At 44.3% G+C, this 18036-nt stretch overlaps 1 protein-coding gene across 4 annotated transcripts in view; it reads right to left on the bottom strand.

The window, feature by feature from the left end:
* The window catches only part of ITGA7 (integrin subunit alpha 7), a 208333-nt gene that overhangs the window by 51168 nt on the left and 139129 nt on the right, over positions 1–18036 (bottom strand). For all 4 annotated transcript variants that reach the window (XM_033936975.1, XM_033936974.1, XM_033936972.1 and 1 more), the window contains 6 exons: positions 17275–17468; positions 10010–10098; positions 9045–9172; positions 3489–3584; positions 2709–2770; positions 1571–1740 (listed from right to left, as the gene is read on the bottom strand). In XM_033936975.1, the coding sequence (XP_033792866.1) occupies positions 1571–1740; positions 2709–2770; positions 3489–3584; positions 9045–9172; positions 10010–10098; positions 17275–17468 (739 nt within the window). The remainder of the gene's footprint in view (positions 1–1570; positions 1741–2708; positions 2771–3488; positions 3585–9044; positions 9173–10009; positions 10099–17274; positions 17469–18036) is intronic.

Below are 18036 nucleotides of genomic sequence, written 5' to 3'. Positions count from 1 at the left end.
TAGACCTTGAACTTAACCTATATATTAGAGAATGACACGGTGGTTGTTACCCGCAGCTAGCCGGGTAACCCGCCAAAACGGTGACCAAAAAAAAAGGTCACCGCAAGATCGGGGACAAGGCCATTCACCGCCTCGTGGAGCGGTGAATGGTTAGCACGCGCGGTGAATGAGTGTTCGATCCAGCAGCCCCCTCTCTCCCGCCGGCCGGCCATACATCTCCCGCCCTCCCTCCTTTCTTTTCCCTTACCTTTTCTTGTTGAAACTGGCGATTTCTATAAGGCTATGAGCTGTATTACAGCCGTAGCCTTGAAGTTGCGCCGCGTTGCCTGCTGGAAAAGTCTCCTCTGACACAACTTCCTGTTTCCAGTTGCATCGGAGGAGACTTTTCTAGCAGGCAACCCGACGCGACTTCAAGGCTCTGGCTGTAATACAGTGCATAGCCTTATACAAATTGCCAGTTTTGCCACAAAAGAAGGTAAGGGAAAGGGAGGGAGGGAAATGCACGGCTGGCCGGCAGGAAGGAGCTGCTGGACCGCGTGAAGGGTGCTGGGGGTAGGGGGATGGAGAGGAGAAGACGCTGAAGACGGGGATGGGGCGGTGAAAGGGACAGCGGGGATGGTGTTGGGGTGGTGAAGGGGATGGCAGAGATAGGGACAGGGCGGTGAAGGGGACAGGGCGGTGAAGAGGATGGTGGTCCGGGGACGGGGCAGTGATGGGGACAGAATTTTTCCCTGTGTCATTCTCTACTATACATCCCAGCTTGCCCTTTCCTACCACCTTTTTATTTTAGCAATGTAACCCTTCCCTTTTCCCCCTTGTGTGCTTTGAAGTTGTTCATGAGATTTGTCTGCCTATGTATCTGCGTTTGTAATTCCTACAGTTCTGTTGTTTTTAATTTTTATGTTCAAACATTTTTTTATTGAAGGAATAATGTAAAAATGCATTCATATAATACCTAACGATATTCCTTACAAATGATTTTACATATTTTAAAATTCTAATCCAAATAATCTATAAAATACTATCATTCCTCCAAACATTTTATATGACAAACCGTAGTCCCCCCCCCTCCCTCCTTCCTTCCCAGGATGAAAGGTGACAAAAACAGCCAGGTTTTGGAATACAATGAAGACAACCATAGCTTCAATGCAATTCATTAAGAATAAAACTTCTTGCTCTAGGTGAAAGTTTTTGAATATATGTGTCCCATGTTTTCAAAAAGAAACAAGTTTTTCATTTGTAATGTGAACCGCTTTGGAAATGAAAAACAGTATATCAAGCCATAATAAACTTGAAACTTGTTTTGGCAAAACAGGGCCGTGGAAAACACTTGAGTTTGATTCAAGTGCCTGCAGACTGACTTGAGGTTCTATCATTGGAACTGAAATCCTATATTATTGCATCCTAGGTTCACCCTCACAGCTATTACAGAAAGGTTTTGAATTAGTACGGGAACACTTTTTCAGAAAGTTCACCCAGCCACACCTGCAGCCAGTGTGAAGATGAGGAATGCGGCTGACTTATCAGGAAAATAAATTTTGGCTGGCCAAATGCGGCTGATGGCCCATACCTGAAGCTGGAAGCTGGCCTTCACACAGGAACGCACTTTCTGGCGCAGTAATTCCACCACACTCGAGTACTGGTAATCTGAATCTGTGGGCTTCCTATTCAAGAACAAGACCCTAGGGAGCTTTCCAAGTTTTCTCCTATCCACGTCGGCATCAAAGACATATTCCAGAACTAGAACAGGACAAGAATGAAGCATAACCACAAGAAGCCTTGGAAAAGTGCCATATAGACTATGAGAACTGGGCATCACAAACGACATGGCCACAGAACTGGCAGTCTCAGGAAGAAGCCTTTTCTTTTCTCTTATAATTTACATTCTGCATATCCTACAATTCTATGCGGATTACAAATTATTCAGGTACTCGAGCATTTTTCCCTAACTGTCCCGGTGGGCTCCCACTCTATCTAACATACCTGGGGCAATGGAGATTAAGTGACTTGCCCAGGGTCACAAGGATCAGTGCGGGATTTGAACCCACAGCTTCAGGGTGCCGAGGCTGAAGCTCTAACCACTGCACTACACGCTGAGTGCAAAGTGTGGTCCTCCAAGGATGACTTTCCAGGATGAGAATAAGCATGGGAGCAGTGGCATTGTAAGGGGGAGGGGCAAGGGGGGGGGCGGTCCGCCCTGAGCGCCATGTCGATGGGGGCACCAGCATCCCTTCTCCTCTCCGCCCCCTCCGCCTCTTCCCATTCCTCCCCTCGCCACACGCGCACCCCCACTTCCCTTCCTCTAGTTGTTCACCACTACGAGCAACAACTTCAACGCGTTCCTCACGACCACGTCAGCTCTCCCGCTGATGTCACTTTTGTGTGCCACGCATAAGAAGTGGCATCAGAGGAAGAGATACCGGGGTTGCGAGGAGCACACCGAAGTTGTTACTCGCAGCAGTGAACACCTAAAGGTACAAGGGAAGGGAAGGGAGTGCGTACGCTGCGGGGTGGGGCAGGCGGGGGGCACCTCTCACCCTCGCTATGCCACTGCATGGGAGGAAGAAGGGGTGGAAAGACTGCAGGGCACAGACATCACACCACGCCACAGAATTGGATGAATAGCCCTCACGATGATTGTAGCATGCAGCACTGCACACTTTCAAGGTGCCGTCCTCCGACAATAAGAGAATTAATGCAGTACTCACTTATCTTCGGGGTATAGCTGCCAGGGCTGGCTGTGTAGCTAAAGCAGGCTTTCAAATCCACACTGCAGAGAAGAAAAGAGAGGACAGTAAGGTCAGATGAATGTTTACTCAATTCTGGCTCTGGCCTCAGGATGAGACACTTCTGGGAACAGGCAAATATGGCTGGGACCTTCCACAGTCTTACAGCTGAAAAGCAGGAGGTGTGAGTGAAGGCCAGGGCCACGATTATACAAGGTCCTATGTTACAGCACCCAAAGGATTTGCTCTAGTTTCTTTCTTCTGGGCTTAGAATGGAGTTTTGCCACTGGAGCCCCACAATTGTTCCAAAATGATTTTTTTATTTTTTGCTGTACACTTCTCCCTCCGTATTCGCTGTGATAGGGGATTAACAGAACCGCAAATACAGAAAAACCGCAAATAACTTTTTCATATGTTATTCACTGTTTTCTATTAAAAACCATCATGAATATGGTGAAACTGTGAACAACATGGTGGGAGACCTGGCCTGTTCTTGAAGGAGAGGCAAAACATGGTGACGAAAGTGCTGGGAATCAACGATTTTCTCTGTAAACGCTTCGAATCAGCAATTTCTCTATGCAAGCTGATGTAATTTTGGGGGGAGGAGCCAGCAAACTAAAAACCATGAATAATCGAAATCGCGATTACTGAAACCGTGAATATGGAGGGAGAAGTGTAGTCACTTCAGAAGAAAGAGAACTTGATGGGCTTCCCAACTATCGTTCAGCTGAAACTAAATATATGACTGGGACATCTTCTTACCAGACTCCAGTGGAGTGCTGACAGTTCTTGTGCTCCAGATCGATGGTGTGGGGATGGATACTGATATTATAAGCGACGTGTATAACTGGTCGGGCTCTGCAAGGTAAAAAAGCAGTCATCACGTAATGCCTCGGCGTCACTCCCTCCAGCCTACAGCACTGTGCAGGCCCCGACAACCCCGGCACTACTAGCCCTCGAGAAACTTTCTTCTTTAAAGATGCGTATGATTCTTAAAGTTTTTTTTTTTTTTTTTTTTTTTACCAAATTTAACTTCCCCTCCTATTTGTTTTTTACCATAGTTGTAACCCTCTTTTTCTTGCTATAATATTGTAATTTCTCCCCCATTTTTCCTCACAATTCTTGTATGTATTGCGTCTAAAACTAATATTTGTTTTAATATATAAGTATTTTTATTTGTCATTTTTTTTTTTTTTTGTTTTGTTTTGTTTTGTTTTAATCTATAACAAAAATCAGTTTTTATATTATCACCATTGTTTATTTTACATGTTTTATGGTTTTGTACATCGCCTAGTAATTTATAATAGGCGATTCATTAAGAATCAATAAACTTGAAACTTGAAACTCATAGGTTTTTGGGGATGCCAAGACCTCTGATGCCTCAGAAAGAAAGGCATTCACAGATAATTTGTTCAAAAAGTGTCGAGATCCTGGAGGATGTGTGGCAAGAAGGCACTGTGAAGATATATAGGCAGTTTGTTCCACTCTTCTCCTAAGTTTTGTCGCCTCTGTTCTTGTTCTCCACATTTGGGAGAAGATGAAGCTGCATCCTGGTTCAAGCACAGTACTGGCAATGATCCGGGGCCTGGACTACCACATAACAGCTTTGCTCAGTGGCGTAGCAAGGGTGAGAGGCGGCCTTCCCCTCGTCTCTGCTCCCCCTGCTTCTTCCCTGCCCCCCTCCCTTCCCCTGTACTTCTAGCTCAAGTTGTTGCTAGTGGCGGTCAACAACGTGCTCCTCGTGATCCCGTCAGCTCTCCCTCTGATGTTGCTTCTTGTGTGTGGCAGCCGGAAGTGACATCAGCAGGAGAGCTGCGGGGTCGTGAGGAGCACGTTGTTGACTGCTACTAGCAACAACCCAAACTAGAGGTACAGGGGAAGGGGAGGGGGGGCGCACGCATGGCAAGGAGGTGTGGGTGGGAAGAGGCAGGGGGATGGAGAGGAAGAGGGGTGCCAGCGCCCCCACAAACATGGTGCTCGGGGCGGACCGCTCCCCCCTCACACCCACTTTACTTCACCAGTGTCTTTGCTACACATCCCTGAAAGTTCTGTTGAGCTTGGAGCATTGTGAATGATCCCATGGAGCTGTCTGTTGACTGAGCTGCCGCTGCACTCCCCTTCCATCTAACGCAGTGTCTCTCAAACTTTCTCGAGCCAAGGCATATTAAAGGTAGTGGCCACGGCTTAAGACACCCAGAAGTGCACGCATCACACATATGCATTTACATCACACATCACGCAAATGCATGACATCGTCACTTCAACATCTGCGCATGTGCAGAGGCCCGCCAGATGGGCCCTGAGACACCAGTAGGGGGTGCCAGCAGGGAAGAGGACCGGAGAGAAGGAGAGGTGCTGGCACCGGCTGATTGCTTACAGCAGTGTTTCTCAACTACTTCAAGCTAACTACCCCCTAAGTCTAAGAAATATCAACTGAGTACTCCAACCACAGACCTCCCTAGGCCCACCCAAGCTCTGCCCCAGGTCCTATCCCCTTTACTAATTGTAATGTAATTTTTTTTCCATTCAGTTTTCATTGCACAGCAGATATAAATTCTCAAAACTGACACATTTCAATCACTATATTGAAAATAAAATCATTTTACCTACTGGCGATCCTCTGCAGGCTGCTGTAATTAGCTTTAAAGGTGAGACCGGGAGGCCAGGGGGGAAGCCGGAGGACGTTAGAGAGAAGGGGGAAACATGCAGGCCTTCAGCGAATTGGGCAGCGCTGGTGCTGTACCGCATAGGGAAGTGTGCTGGCAGGCACCTCTCTTCCTCCTCAGTGTTCCATGGCACACTTGGAATCTCAGGAGGCACACTGGTACACAGTTTGAGATACACTGATCTAATGACATGCATGGATGGTAATAAGGAAATGGCCTTGATGGGATTACCAAAGCCAATAGACCAGCTACTGAGGAAGGGGGTTGCCCAGCAAATATGTCACACATTGGGGGAAGCAGAGAACTAAGAGATGTTGTCTCTATAGCAACAGCACTGGGAGAAGGCAAGAAGAGTCTTGAAACCCAGGAGAATGTGACAGCCTTTAGTACTCAGAGAGTCCCATTGCCTAAAGTATTTGCTTTAGTGGCAATTCTGGATGGCCCTAAGAAGGTTTCCCTAGGATAGGGTTACTATATGGCTCCAGAAAAACCAGGATAGATTGAGACATCCGGGTTTTACTTTCACTGAATACAATGGAAGTAAGGAGGATACATTGAGATGCCCATTGAAGCAATGAAAGTAAAACCCGGATGTCTCAATCCGTCCTCTTTTTTTTCTGGAGAAGTGAGAGACTGTGTGGAGTATGCTTGCTGCAGTTTGCCAGCGCAAAGTTGGTTCCAGCCCAAGGCCCAAAAATAAACAAATATTTTGTGTACCTTTATCCCACACCCGAGTTACACAATAAAATAGAAGCAATGGAAAACATGGTGAGGGGGAAGAATCTCAGATTACTAAAGTTCCCTAAAAATAGGTTGGAAGATATACATGAGAGATAGGGTTACCAGATGTCCAGATTTAGAGGATTGTCTGAGTGTCCAGACAGATTTTTAAAAACCCAGCAGTTTGTCTGGGTGTTCGAAGACCCCAGTGCTGACAAGAGCTCAGGGCAGCATCTGAAGGGCCTCTGAGCATCCATGGATGCAATGCGATGACATCATACATCATGTGTGATGTCAACGTGTCGAATCAGTGCATGCTCAGAGGCCCTCTAGATGCAGCCCTGAGCTCAGGGAAGAAGAAACGAGGTTCATGTGGGGGTAGGGCTAGGGCAGAATGGGGTGGAATAGGGTGGGGGGGCCACATGTCATAAGAACCTAAGAATAGCCTTACTGGGTCAAACCAATAGTCCATCAAGCCCAGTAACCCATTCTCACAGTGGTCAATCCAGGTCCCTGGTACCTGGCCAAAACCAAAGGAGTAGCAATACCATAAATAGATTGTAACCTACCCTCTCTAACTGCATTCCATATGTATTTTTTATACAGTTCTTCATCCTATAAGTTCACATAGAATTTTTCTTTTTTCAACCATCTTTATTTTCTCTTCTTTATTAATTTCCAGGTACTTTAGTTAGATTGTGAGCCTTCGGGACAGTAAGGGAATTTTTTAAGTACCTTCTTACTTCTCATTTATAATCTTAATGTATATTTTCTTCAAACCGCTTAGAACCTAACGGATGTAGCGGTATATAAGAAATAAATTACATTACATTACATTACAATATTCATGCTACCGATCCAGGGCAAGCAGTAGCATCCCCCAAGTCTTTCTCAATAACAGACTATGGACTTTTCCTCCAGGAACTTGTCCAAACCTTTTTTAAAGCCAGCTAAGCTATCCGCTCTTACCACATCCTCTGGCAAAGTGGCAAAGAGCTTAACTATTCTCTGAGCGAAAAAAATATTTCCTCCTATTGGTTTTAAAAGTATTTCCCTGTAACTTCATTGAGTGTCCCCCTAGTCTTTGTAATTTGTCCTCGTTTTTGCTTCAGCGAATCTGGTAACCCCAGTGAGAGATATACAGTATTGAAAATTCCATATGGAGAGGATTTGCTTCTATCAGATATACTTTATGTGCCACCTGGGAGAATGGAAGGGAGGGAAAAGAGGGTGAGGTGGAACCCTAGGTGTCTGTTGTCATCTTGGACATCTCTACCTTCCTGGAGTCCTCTCTGGACAACATTCCCACTACAACCACTTTAGTGGTGACTAGAGAATGACTTGGGGGACAAGTTTGTCCCCGTCCCTGCAGGAACTCAATTTCCCCATCCCATCCCCGCAAGTTTTGTCCCTGTCCCATTCCTGTAAGTTCTAACCTTAACCACACAAGCCTCGAACACTTATAATATTAAAGTGTTTGAGGTTTGTGCAGATGACTATGGAGCTTGCAAGAATGGGGCAGAGACAGGAAAAGAACTCACGGGAACGAGATGGGAAAATGAGTTCCTGCAGGGATGGGGAAAAATTTGTCCCTTTGTCATTTTCTAGTGGTCATCCTGGCATCTAAGTCTGAGAACGGCTTGGTCTTCAAGGGTTTCTTTATGAATTGGATTTCCTTGTTTTGGGGACAGAGGGGTTGCGTGTTCTCTGATGTGGCTAGGATAGAGTGGAAGAAGAGGAAATCTTTTCTACAGCTACAGCAGAGTGGGGAATCTGGGAGTGACCCTTAATAGTTCCTCCATCAATGTATGGTGACTTTCCATGGGAATAGGTATCTTCTATGAGCCAATTCACTTTCAGAATTTTTTTGTTCGATATGGGAGCTGGGGTTTTGGTTTTTTTTTTTTCTCTATACTTTGTAATAGCAATTGGTTTTGGTTTTCCTAACAGTGTTTCTCTAATATTCAGCTTTTGGTATTCAGCACTTTTTAAACTGCTGGCTACTACAGGATTTTTATAGCCAGACATTCAGTACTAGTATCAGTGCTGAATATTAGTCTATAACTTGGCCATCAGCACTTATCCAAGTGCCGGCGATATTCAGACATCATGGAACATTGGATGCAATATTTGTATAATTTAGTCCCTTTTCATTGGAAATCTAGTAAAAGAGAAAGGACTGTAGTGTCTCACCGACCTTGGACACTATCAGTGTGGCAAAATTAACAAGCTGCTAAGTGTTTTATAAAAAAAAGGATAAATAATGAACAGAAGATGAGACATGCAGGCAAAAGAAAATGGATTTTACAGAAATGCTAACTTTACGTTAATTTGTTTCCAGAGCCTGTTGGGCAAACTGAACTGAGAACAGACGCACATCAGCGATATATCTCCCTGTCAGATTTGTTCCAGGCAATACTCAGTTGTTTCTCTCCAGCTGGGACAGGTCATAGTTTATTAAAAATGGCTTTACCTCCCTTACTTACTCACAGAACTAAGCAGTTTATATACTAAAAAAAAGAAAGAAAAAAAAAAAGAGAACTAAGAAAAGGACTGCGTTTATCGATAGGACAGAGACAGTCAATCATACTCTAAGTTTAGAGAAAAGTTCAGAAAAATTTACAGGATAAAAAGCAAAAAGGACCAGTAACTTTAAAACTGCCTCTTTTTTTCAGGTGGCAAGGTGAGGTCACTGCCTTAAAACAACAGGAGTTAACCCTTTCAGTTCTAACAGTCGGTGATTACAAAGCACATCATTGTACTGCTGCCACCTAATGGTGTGATAAATATTTATAAAGAACAGGCAAATGTTGGAACATGCAAGGAATCCCTGTTCCGCTACAGCTATTTTATGAAAACTGCTGAGAAACCTTACGATAAGGGCATGTGCTTTTCCACAGAGAAGGTAGAGAACACATTTCACTGCTCTCACCTGTATAGAACCACAGTGTCTGAGAGTGACCCTACAAGAAGATCGGGATATGAATTTCCATCAATATCAAGGCCCCCTGAGATTGAGTAACCAAAAGTCTTCACTCCAACGCCTACGCCATCCAATATCTAGAACAGTCAGGAGAAGGAAAGGAGTTACATAACCCAACCTGCACAAGATTGCTAGAACTTCCGCCAACTCAAGTAGATATCCTTTCTTTCTTACCCCGTCCATCTCTCTGTCACTTCTTCCACTCACACCTCTCCATTCTTCTCTCAACTCTGAGACAGGTCATAGTTTCCTTTCTATCTGCTTACACACATACATTATTTCTTTCTACTTCAGTCCCTTAATCCCTTATCCTTTTCCCTCCTATCCATCTCTATGACCTTTCTCATACTGTCTCCCTCTATCCTTCCACCTCCTCATTCTTTCCTTCACCTCTATTGCCTTCCATCAAGTCATCTCTCTCAGGTATATAACATGCAGTAAATTATAAGAGCACATTTTTATACTATCCACATTGGGACAAAGTCAGTCAGTACATATCCAAGTTGGCTTTGCTCTACATGTCGAAGCAGTACACATGTATCTTTTTTTTCAAAATTTAGTAAAGGTACATGGTATGCACTGCAGACCCAGGTACACCTGCTTTTTCTGCTGATAGATTTGTGATAGAAAAGTGAACACAAATATTTGAAAGTGCCATTGGAATGCATGGGGCACCGCAGCCTCTCAATTTTGGCATTTTAGGGGATTTAAGGATGGTGGTAATTTGAGATCTTAATGAATGAATCCAAAGATCTGTCTTTACTCATCCACTTCTCTGTCCCTCCTTTTGACAAATCCATTGGGCCTTCTCCCCTGTCAGCTATCCCTCAGCCCCTCTCTCCTCCTCACTCCATCCACACCTCCATTTTTCCTCTTCCATCCCTCTGTCCACTCTCCTCTCATCCTGCTCTTACCTGAGCTGGTTTAGGGACGATTCCTATGCTGCTCCCATGATAAATATAAACTTTTCCTGCTCCATCGAAAGGGGCACCCACTGCAATATCTGCAAAAGAAAAGCAGCAGCAACTTTGGACCCAGACTCACAGTGTGAATATAATTCCGTTGAGCAGTGGTGTAGTAAGGTGGAGGATGGAGAGGCGGTCCGCCCCAGGTGCTGTCTTTGTGGGGGCACCGGCACCTCACCTCCTCTGCACTCCCCCCCAGCTTTCTCCTACCTCCTCCTACCACATGCCTTCACTTCCCCCCCCCCACCGTACCTCTAGCTCTTCGCCAACTTGCTGCCACGTCAATGTTGGCTCACCCTCTGATGTCTCTTTGTGGTCCTGCACCTAGGAAGTGACATCAGAGGGAGAGCCGACGCCGACAGAAAGTTGGTAATGCTGCTTGTGCTGGGAAAGTTAAAGAGGTACAGGGGAAGGGAAGGGGTGCACATGTGCGCATGGTGGGGGGGATCATGGGACAGAGACGAGGGCAGGGGAGGGGCAACACCACCCTGGCGCCTCTTACCCTCACTACGCCTCTGCTGCTGAGGGACAGACAGTCAAAGGGAGGGAACCAGAATATATCCACCTTCATGAAAGCTAAGGGTTCAACAATCAGTGGGATTTATCCAGGTAGGAGCGGCTCCAACCCAGATAAGTGCCACTCTCTGGGCCCAGCTACTGAGCAATGATGTCATATCAGAGGGGAGCCAAGGCGAGCAAGAAGAGGAAGATGCTGCTTGCACCGGTGAAATTTTCAAGAGGTGCGTGGCAGCAGCAGTTGCGGCAGTGGTGGGGCACTCAAGCAGTGGGGAAGATAAGGGGGTATCCCTAGTTTGGAGTGGTGTGGGGGGGCACTGCCCCCCTAAATAAGGTCAGGTGCTACTATGATGCCCCTAAGCTGACAGCTGGGTGTAGGAAGATTCATTGTGGTTACTTCAGCACTGAACTGGTCACGCTGAAATGGCCGTGTAGAATCGTCCTAGACATGGTTCAAGCTCTTTTATTTTCACAGTTTTATTATGCTAAAATTGTTTATGCAGTTTGTTCAAAATCATTATTAGGCAAATTGCAAAAAAGTTCAGAATGCAGCAATCAGAGTCATCTTTAAGGCAGTTACATAAGAACATAAGAGTTACCATACTGGGAAAGACTGAAGGTCCATCAAGACCAATATCCTGTTTCCAACAGTGGCCAACCCAGTTCACAAGTACCTGGCAAGATCCCAAGGAGTAAAACAGATTTTATGCCACTTATCCTAGGAATAAACAGTGGATTTCCCCAAGTCCATCTTAATAATGGCTTATGGACTTCTCTTTTAGGAAATTACCCAAACTTTTTAAAACCCTGCTAAACTAACTGATTTCACCACATTCTCTGGCAACATATTCCAGAGTTTAATTACAAGTTAACTGAAGAAATATTTTCTCTAGTTTGTTTTAAATCTACTACTTAGCAGCTTCATTGCATGCCCCCTAGTCCTAATATTTTTAGAAAGAATAAACAAGCAATTCACATCTAACCTTTCCACTTCACTCAGTATTTTATAGACCTCATCATATTTCCCCTGAGCCATCTCTTCTCCAGGCTGAAAAGCCTAGGCTGCTTTAGCCTTTCCTGTTACTACCACCACCGGTGCTAAAAATCGTGCTACAGTTTTGTAAAAGGGGGGGATAACTAGGTAATTGATTCCACAGATTTGGTGCCAGATAAAAAAAAATTAAGCTTTAGATCTTGTAAATCTCCATTTAATCATCTGAACTGAAGATAAAACTAATCTAATATCTTGAAATGATCTTTGTACTCATTTTGGACTATATTGAACAGTAAGAGAGTTCAGATAACTAGGTTCCATAGTATTAAATGATTTATGTGTCAACACTAAAATCTTAAACTGAATTATATAATTAAAAAAAAAAAAATCGGTAACCAATAATAATGTAAATAGAGTGGAGTGACATTATCAAATTTACTTTTAAATCCCAGTAACTTAATTGACATATTTTGCAGGGTATGAAGATGTCTAAGATTAAATTTAGTAATGCCAGCACATAAATAATATTACAGTAGTCCAATTTTGACATTAAAAATGCATGTATCAATGTATGTAAATTATTATTATTGAATAAGCGTCTTACTGTATATAATGATCTAAGTGTGTAAAAGCCCTTTTTTACTATTTACTAATAGTAAATTTACTAATAGTAAATTCCATTTTGAAATATAATCTTTTAGTTGATTGGCGACTACAATGAATGCTATGCTTGCTACAGGTTTGTAGTTTACAGCTTGGGATAGGTCTAGGTCTGCTTCTTTAGGGATAGGTGTAAGTCGAATTTCCCCAAATTCCTCTAAGAACCATCCTAGCCCTAGTGTAGAATTAATCATCTCAACTAACCAATTCAGTACTTCTTCCAGCATATCTCAGTATAGGTGGGATGGACATAGATCCGGTTGGCATTTTGTTTCAGATACCCTATTCACCAGAAGTCTTAATTCTGTTGTTGTGGCAATATTAAACACTGTCTATGTCAGGGGTGGGCAACCCTGGTCCTCGAGGGCCGGAATCCAGCCAGGTTTCAGGATTTCCCCGATGAATATGCATGAAATCCTGAAAACCCGACTGGATTCCGGCCCTTGAGGACCAGAGTTGCCCACCCCTGGTCTATGTTCTATCCCAGGGGTCTCAAAGTCCCTCCTTGAGGGCCACAATCCAGTCGGGTTTTCAGGATTTCCCCAATGAATATGCATGAGAATTATGTGCATGCACTGCTTTCAATGCATATTCATTGGGGAAATCCTGAAAATCCGACTGGAGTGCGGCCCTCAAGTAGGGACTTTGAGATCCCTGTTCTATCCACTGGTATATCTAATGAACTGCTTTCAGAAATAGTATCCTCTAGTTTGTCTGCAATATTATCAAATAGTTAAATATATCTTCTATCTTATTCTCAAAGTTATGATACTAATGAGTTGGGTGTAGGGGGAGATATGTTTGAGACAGTCGTTGCTGTGCAGTCTGTCGGTTTTGTTAGAATTTTGAACAACTTCCTTAAGTTTGGTTTCTCTACCCCAATCATATCTGAGTAGTATTTTCATTTATTTTATTTGTTTGTTTGTTATAATATGCATGTTGTTTCTTCCATCTGTCTCTAAGTGCTTTCTACTTCAGTCCCTTAATCCCTTATCCTTTTCCCTCCTATCCATCTCTATGACCTTTCTCATACTGTCTCCCTCTATCCTTCCACCTCCTCATTCTTTCCTTCACCTCTATTGCCTTCCATCAAGTCATCTCTCTCAGGTATATAACATGCAGTAAATTATAAGAGCACATTTTTATACTATTCACATTGGGAGTGTTTCATTATTGAAGAGACCACTCAGGGAATTGGTGTTCTGTCAGGATTTCCGCTGCTGCTCAAAGAAGTGCGCCTTTGGCTTAAGAACATAAGAACATAAGCAGTGCCTCCGCTGGGTCAGACCAGAGGTCCATCGTGCCCAGCAGTCCGCACACGCGGTGGCCCAACAGGTCCAGGACCTGGACTGTAATCCTCTATCTATACCCCTCTATCCCCTTTTCCAACAGGAAATTGTCCAATCCTTTCTTGAACCCCAGTACCGTACTCTGCCCTATTACGTCCTCTGGAAGCGCATTCCAGGTGTCCACCACACGTTGGGTAAAGAAGAACTTCCTAGCATTCGTTCTGAATCTGTCCCCTTTCAACTTTTCCGAGTGCCCTCTTGCTCTTTTATTATTCGAAAGTTTGAAGAATCTGTCCCTCTCCACTCTCTCTATGCCCTTCATGATCTTGTAAGTCTCTATCATATCCCCTCTAAGTCTCCTCTTCTCCAGGGAAAAGAGTCCCAGTTTTTCTAATCTCTCAGCGTATGAAAGGTTTTCTATCCCTTTTATTAGACGTGTCGCTCTTCTCTGAACCCTCTCGAGTAACGCCATATCTTTCTTAAGGTACGGCGACCAATATTGGACGCAGTACTCCAGATGAGGACGCACCATCGCCCGATACAACGGCAGGATAACTTCTTTTGTTCTGGTTGTAATACCCTTCTTGATTATGCCTAGCATTCTATTCGCCTTCTTAGCGGCCGCTGTGCACTGTGCCGTCGGCTTCATTGTCATGTCCACCATTACCCCCAAGTCCCTTTCTTGGGTACTCTCCTTCAATAATATCCCTCCCATCGTATAGCTGCACCTTGGGTTTCTGCTACCCACATGTAGTACTTTACATTTCTCAACGTTGAACTTCATCTGCCATCTCGTCGCCCATTCCCCTAGTTTGTTCAAGTCTCTTTGCAATTCTTCGCAGTCCTCTTTAGTCCGAGCTCCACTAAATAGTTTTGTGTCGTCCGCAAATTTTATTATCTCACACTTCGTCCCTGTTTCTAGATCATTTATGAATATATTAAATAGCAACGGCCCAATAGGTGATGTCCGATGACATTGGGGGATGGAGAGACCTCCTACATCCAGGGAGCTTGATCTAGCTTCCTCTGCTCTAAGGACCTCCTTACTGCTGCAGATGGTCTTTTCTTTATGGGTAGCACCTGATGGTAGAGGTGCTGCCCCTCTGGGCTCCGTCAGCTGGGTGACATCTGATGATGTGAGCGGCGGGGAGGGGGAGGGAGTGTAGAAGGCAAAGTAACCTTCCACACCTAGGAAGCTTGCTCCAGCTCCCTCTGCTCTGTGGACCCCCTTATTGCTGCAGATGGTCTTTTCTTCATGAGCAAGTATTTGTGTGGGTATAGTTAGATAAGTGTTTTGCTTCTTGAGTTTGTGTTCTCTAGGTGGATGGGGGGTGGGGGGGGGTCTATTTTTACTTCATCCCCAGATAACTGGAATGAATCTTTGGTGAACTGAGAGCCAGATAAATAACTGCTGTTTTTTTTAAGATGTCGGCTTGAACTGTTACTTAGAGAATGACAGGGTGGATGTTACCCGCGGCTAGCCGCGAGTAGCCGTGGGTAACCCGCCAAAATGGTGGAGGGGGGAAAGGTGCTCACCGCAGGTACAGGGACAAGGCCATCCACCACCCTGTGGAGCACTGAATGGCCTTGTCCACGCAGTTAACGGAGGGAACGTGCGCGGTCACTGATTGCGCGTGGCCCCTCTCCCTCCTTCCTATCTACCCACCCAAATCTATCTATCTCTCTCCCCCTTACCTTCTCGGTGTGTTTTAAGGTTTCAGACTTGTTGAAAGCCGCCGGAGCGTACGTGCAGTCGCGTGCGTGTGTGGGCAGAAGCTTCTCCTCTGATGCAACTTCCGGTTGCATCAGAGGAGAAGCTTCCGCCCACACACGCATGCGACTGCACAAACACTCCGGCGGCTTTTAACACGTCTGAAACCTTAAAACTCACTGAGAAGGTAAGGGGGAGGGAGGGAGATGCACGGACCACGCGAGGGGTGCCGAAAGACAGTAAGGTAGCAAGAGGGAAGGGTGGATGCTGCGGGGACGGAGCTGTGAAAGGGACGGCAGGGACGGGACAGTAGTCTAGTGACGGGGACAGATTTTTTCCCCGTGTCATTCTCTACTGTTACTGTTTCAGTTCTATTAGTAAATAACAGTTAAAATAGCACTACAAGCACACAAGGTGCATGAAACAATTTCATATCTGCTAGTAAAAACTATAGGTTAAACTAGAACTATAATCACACAAGGTGCAAGAAATAAATTAATATTAATACAAGGAAGGTTTTTCTGATCAATGACTATGTGCTGGATGGCTTAGGTTTACCTGATAACAGGTGAACATGAGATCTTTTCCTTCCTTTAAAATATTTCTTTGTAATAACACGCGAGTGGTATATACTTACTATTGGTAGGGTTATTTTATTGGAATCTTGTAAGTTTTTTTAGGCTATGAGCTCCTTTTACTAAGCCACGTTAGCGGTTTTAGCGCACGCATCTTTTTAGCGCGCTAAACCTGTACTAAGCGGCTAGAACTAACACCAGCTGGCGGTGCAGCCGGCAGTTTAGCGTGCGCTATTACGCATATTAAACCGCTAATGCGGCTTCATAAAAAGAGCCCTAATTCAATAGGAAATAAAACACATGCAAACATCACAACTCTGCCCCTCCTCTGTCCAAGGTCTAAAAAATCCTGAGTGGTATAGAATGAGTAAAAGTGAATTGATTTTTCACTCTTTCAAAAATTACAAATATTAGGGGGACAAGTTAAAAGTATTTCCATGTACCGTGTTTCCCCGAAAATAAGACACTGTCTTATATTAATTTGGGCCCCAAAAAATGCACTAGGTCTTATTTTCGGGGAAACACAGTAAAACAAATAGGAGGAACTATTTTTTCACTCAAAGAATAGTAAAGCTCTGGAATTTGTTGCCAGAGGGTATGGTAACAGCAGTTAGCATATCCAGGTTTAAAAAAAAAGTTTGGACAAGTTCCTGGAGGAAAAGTCCATTGTCTGCTATTGAGTCAGACACAGGGGAAGCTACTGCTTGTCCTGGAATTGATAGCAAGGAATGTTACTATTATTTGGGTATGTGCCAGATACTTGCAACTTGGATTGGCCACTGTTGGAAACAGAATACTGGGCAAGATGGACCATTGGTCTGAACCAGCATGGCTATTTTTACATTCTTATATTCTTAAATTCTACCCGCAGGAACACTTTTGCACAGTGCATGTAGAAAAGTACACCATCTCGTCATCCTATGTAATTTTACACGCATATTCAGCCAGGTGATAAGATTCTTGTTCCATGTATAAAACATGCTTTACATGTATATAAAATGCTCTACAAGCAAAAAAAAAAAAAATCTAACAGAACTACAGAGATGATATACAAAATGCCAAGTCTTTAATCAATAAGTAAGCAGTTTGTATTCAAAGAATATGGTCCACATAGGGTTATAAACCAGGACCTGACACAGTCCGTGTTTCAAAAAACACTCATTCCTCAAGGGCCCTAAAGGTATTAAAACCACATTCTAGAGAACCATTTGGTATACAACTGGATAAAAGAGTGCAATTTGGTAGATAAAGAACGAATACGGTAAGCTCTTATATATATATATATATATATACACTTCAGCACTCTGTGATGCAATCATACTCATCTCATCCCAGTTTTAGGGCTGGGCCAAACCAGGGCCTGAGGACCAGCCACGCCAACTGCCCTCAAACTTCAGAGAGTATACATTCTGACCCTTCACACCGTCACCTCCACCCCCGCCCCCCCTCCCATGGTCTGCATGTCTCACCTTGGAATCCATCTTGGTTGATATCATCCAGACAGCTGACTGCAATCCCAAACATGGACTCATAAGTGCCATTTAGTCGGAGAGGCTTTGTGCTGCCCCATTGCCCTGCCTGGTTGATGTACACATACACTGCCCCTCCAATCTCTTCTCTGCGGTCAAAAAAGTTGGGAGCCCCGACAACCAGGTCCATCCACCTGGGGAAGAAGAGTAAAGACCAGAGAGGGAATGTTGTTTGTCAAGCCCAAACCCTGCGTCCAGTTTGTTACTGAGCTACTTAGGGCCTGCTCACTGATGCTTCCTGTTAGTGAGAAGAAAACTTTTTATAATCAAGGAGCCAGCCAGGTGATTTCTTTACATCTGCCTGGTGCTGCTAAAAACTGATCTTAAGGGTCTGGAAGGAAGAAGAGGACTGAAAAACAGTCTAATAATGCAGAATAACCCCCTAGAATACTCCATAAGCCTCTATAAAAAGCCACTAAGAGGTTCATTTTCAAAGCACTTAGGGCTCCTTTTACTAAGCTGCACTAGCATTTTTAGCTACGTGGAAAATACTAACGCCAGCTTTATGGCGGTATTAGCGTGTATGTAGTACGCACTAAAACTGCTAGCGCAGCTTAGTAAAAGGAGCCCTTGGATACACAAAGTACCATAGTAACCTATGGTGCGTGCCCGAGTGTGTTGAAAATGATCCCCTATATCATGTGGTAAACTCCTACAGATTATTGTTCAGCCAGCAGCAGTCAGCTAGCTACAGTAGATTCA

This window comes from Geotrypetes seraphini, chromosome 3 (genome assembly GCF_902459505.1).
Source record: "Geotrypetes seraphini chromosome 3, aGeoSer1.1, whole genome shotgun sequence".
In the NCBI taxonomy this organism is placed as follows: Eukaryota; Metazoa; Chordata; class Amphibia; order Gymnophiona; family Dermophiidae; genus Geotrypetes; species Geotrypetes seraphini.
Note: the sequence above shows the minus strand (reverse complement) of the source record. Positions and strands in the feature narration are given on the sequence as shown.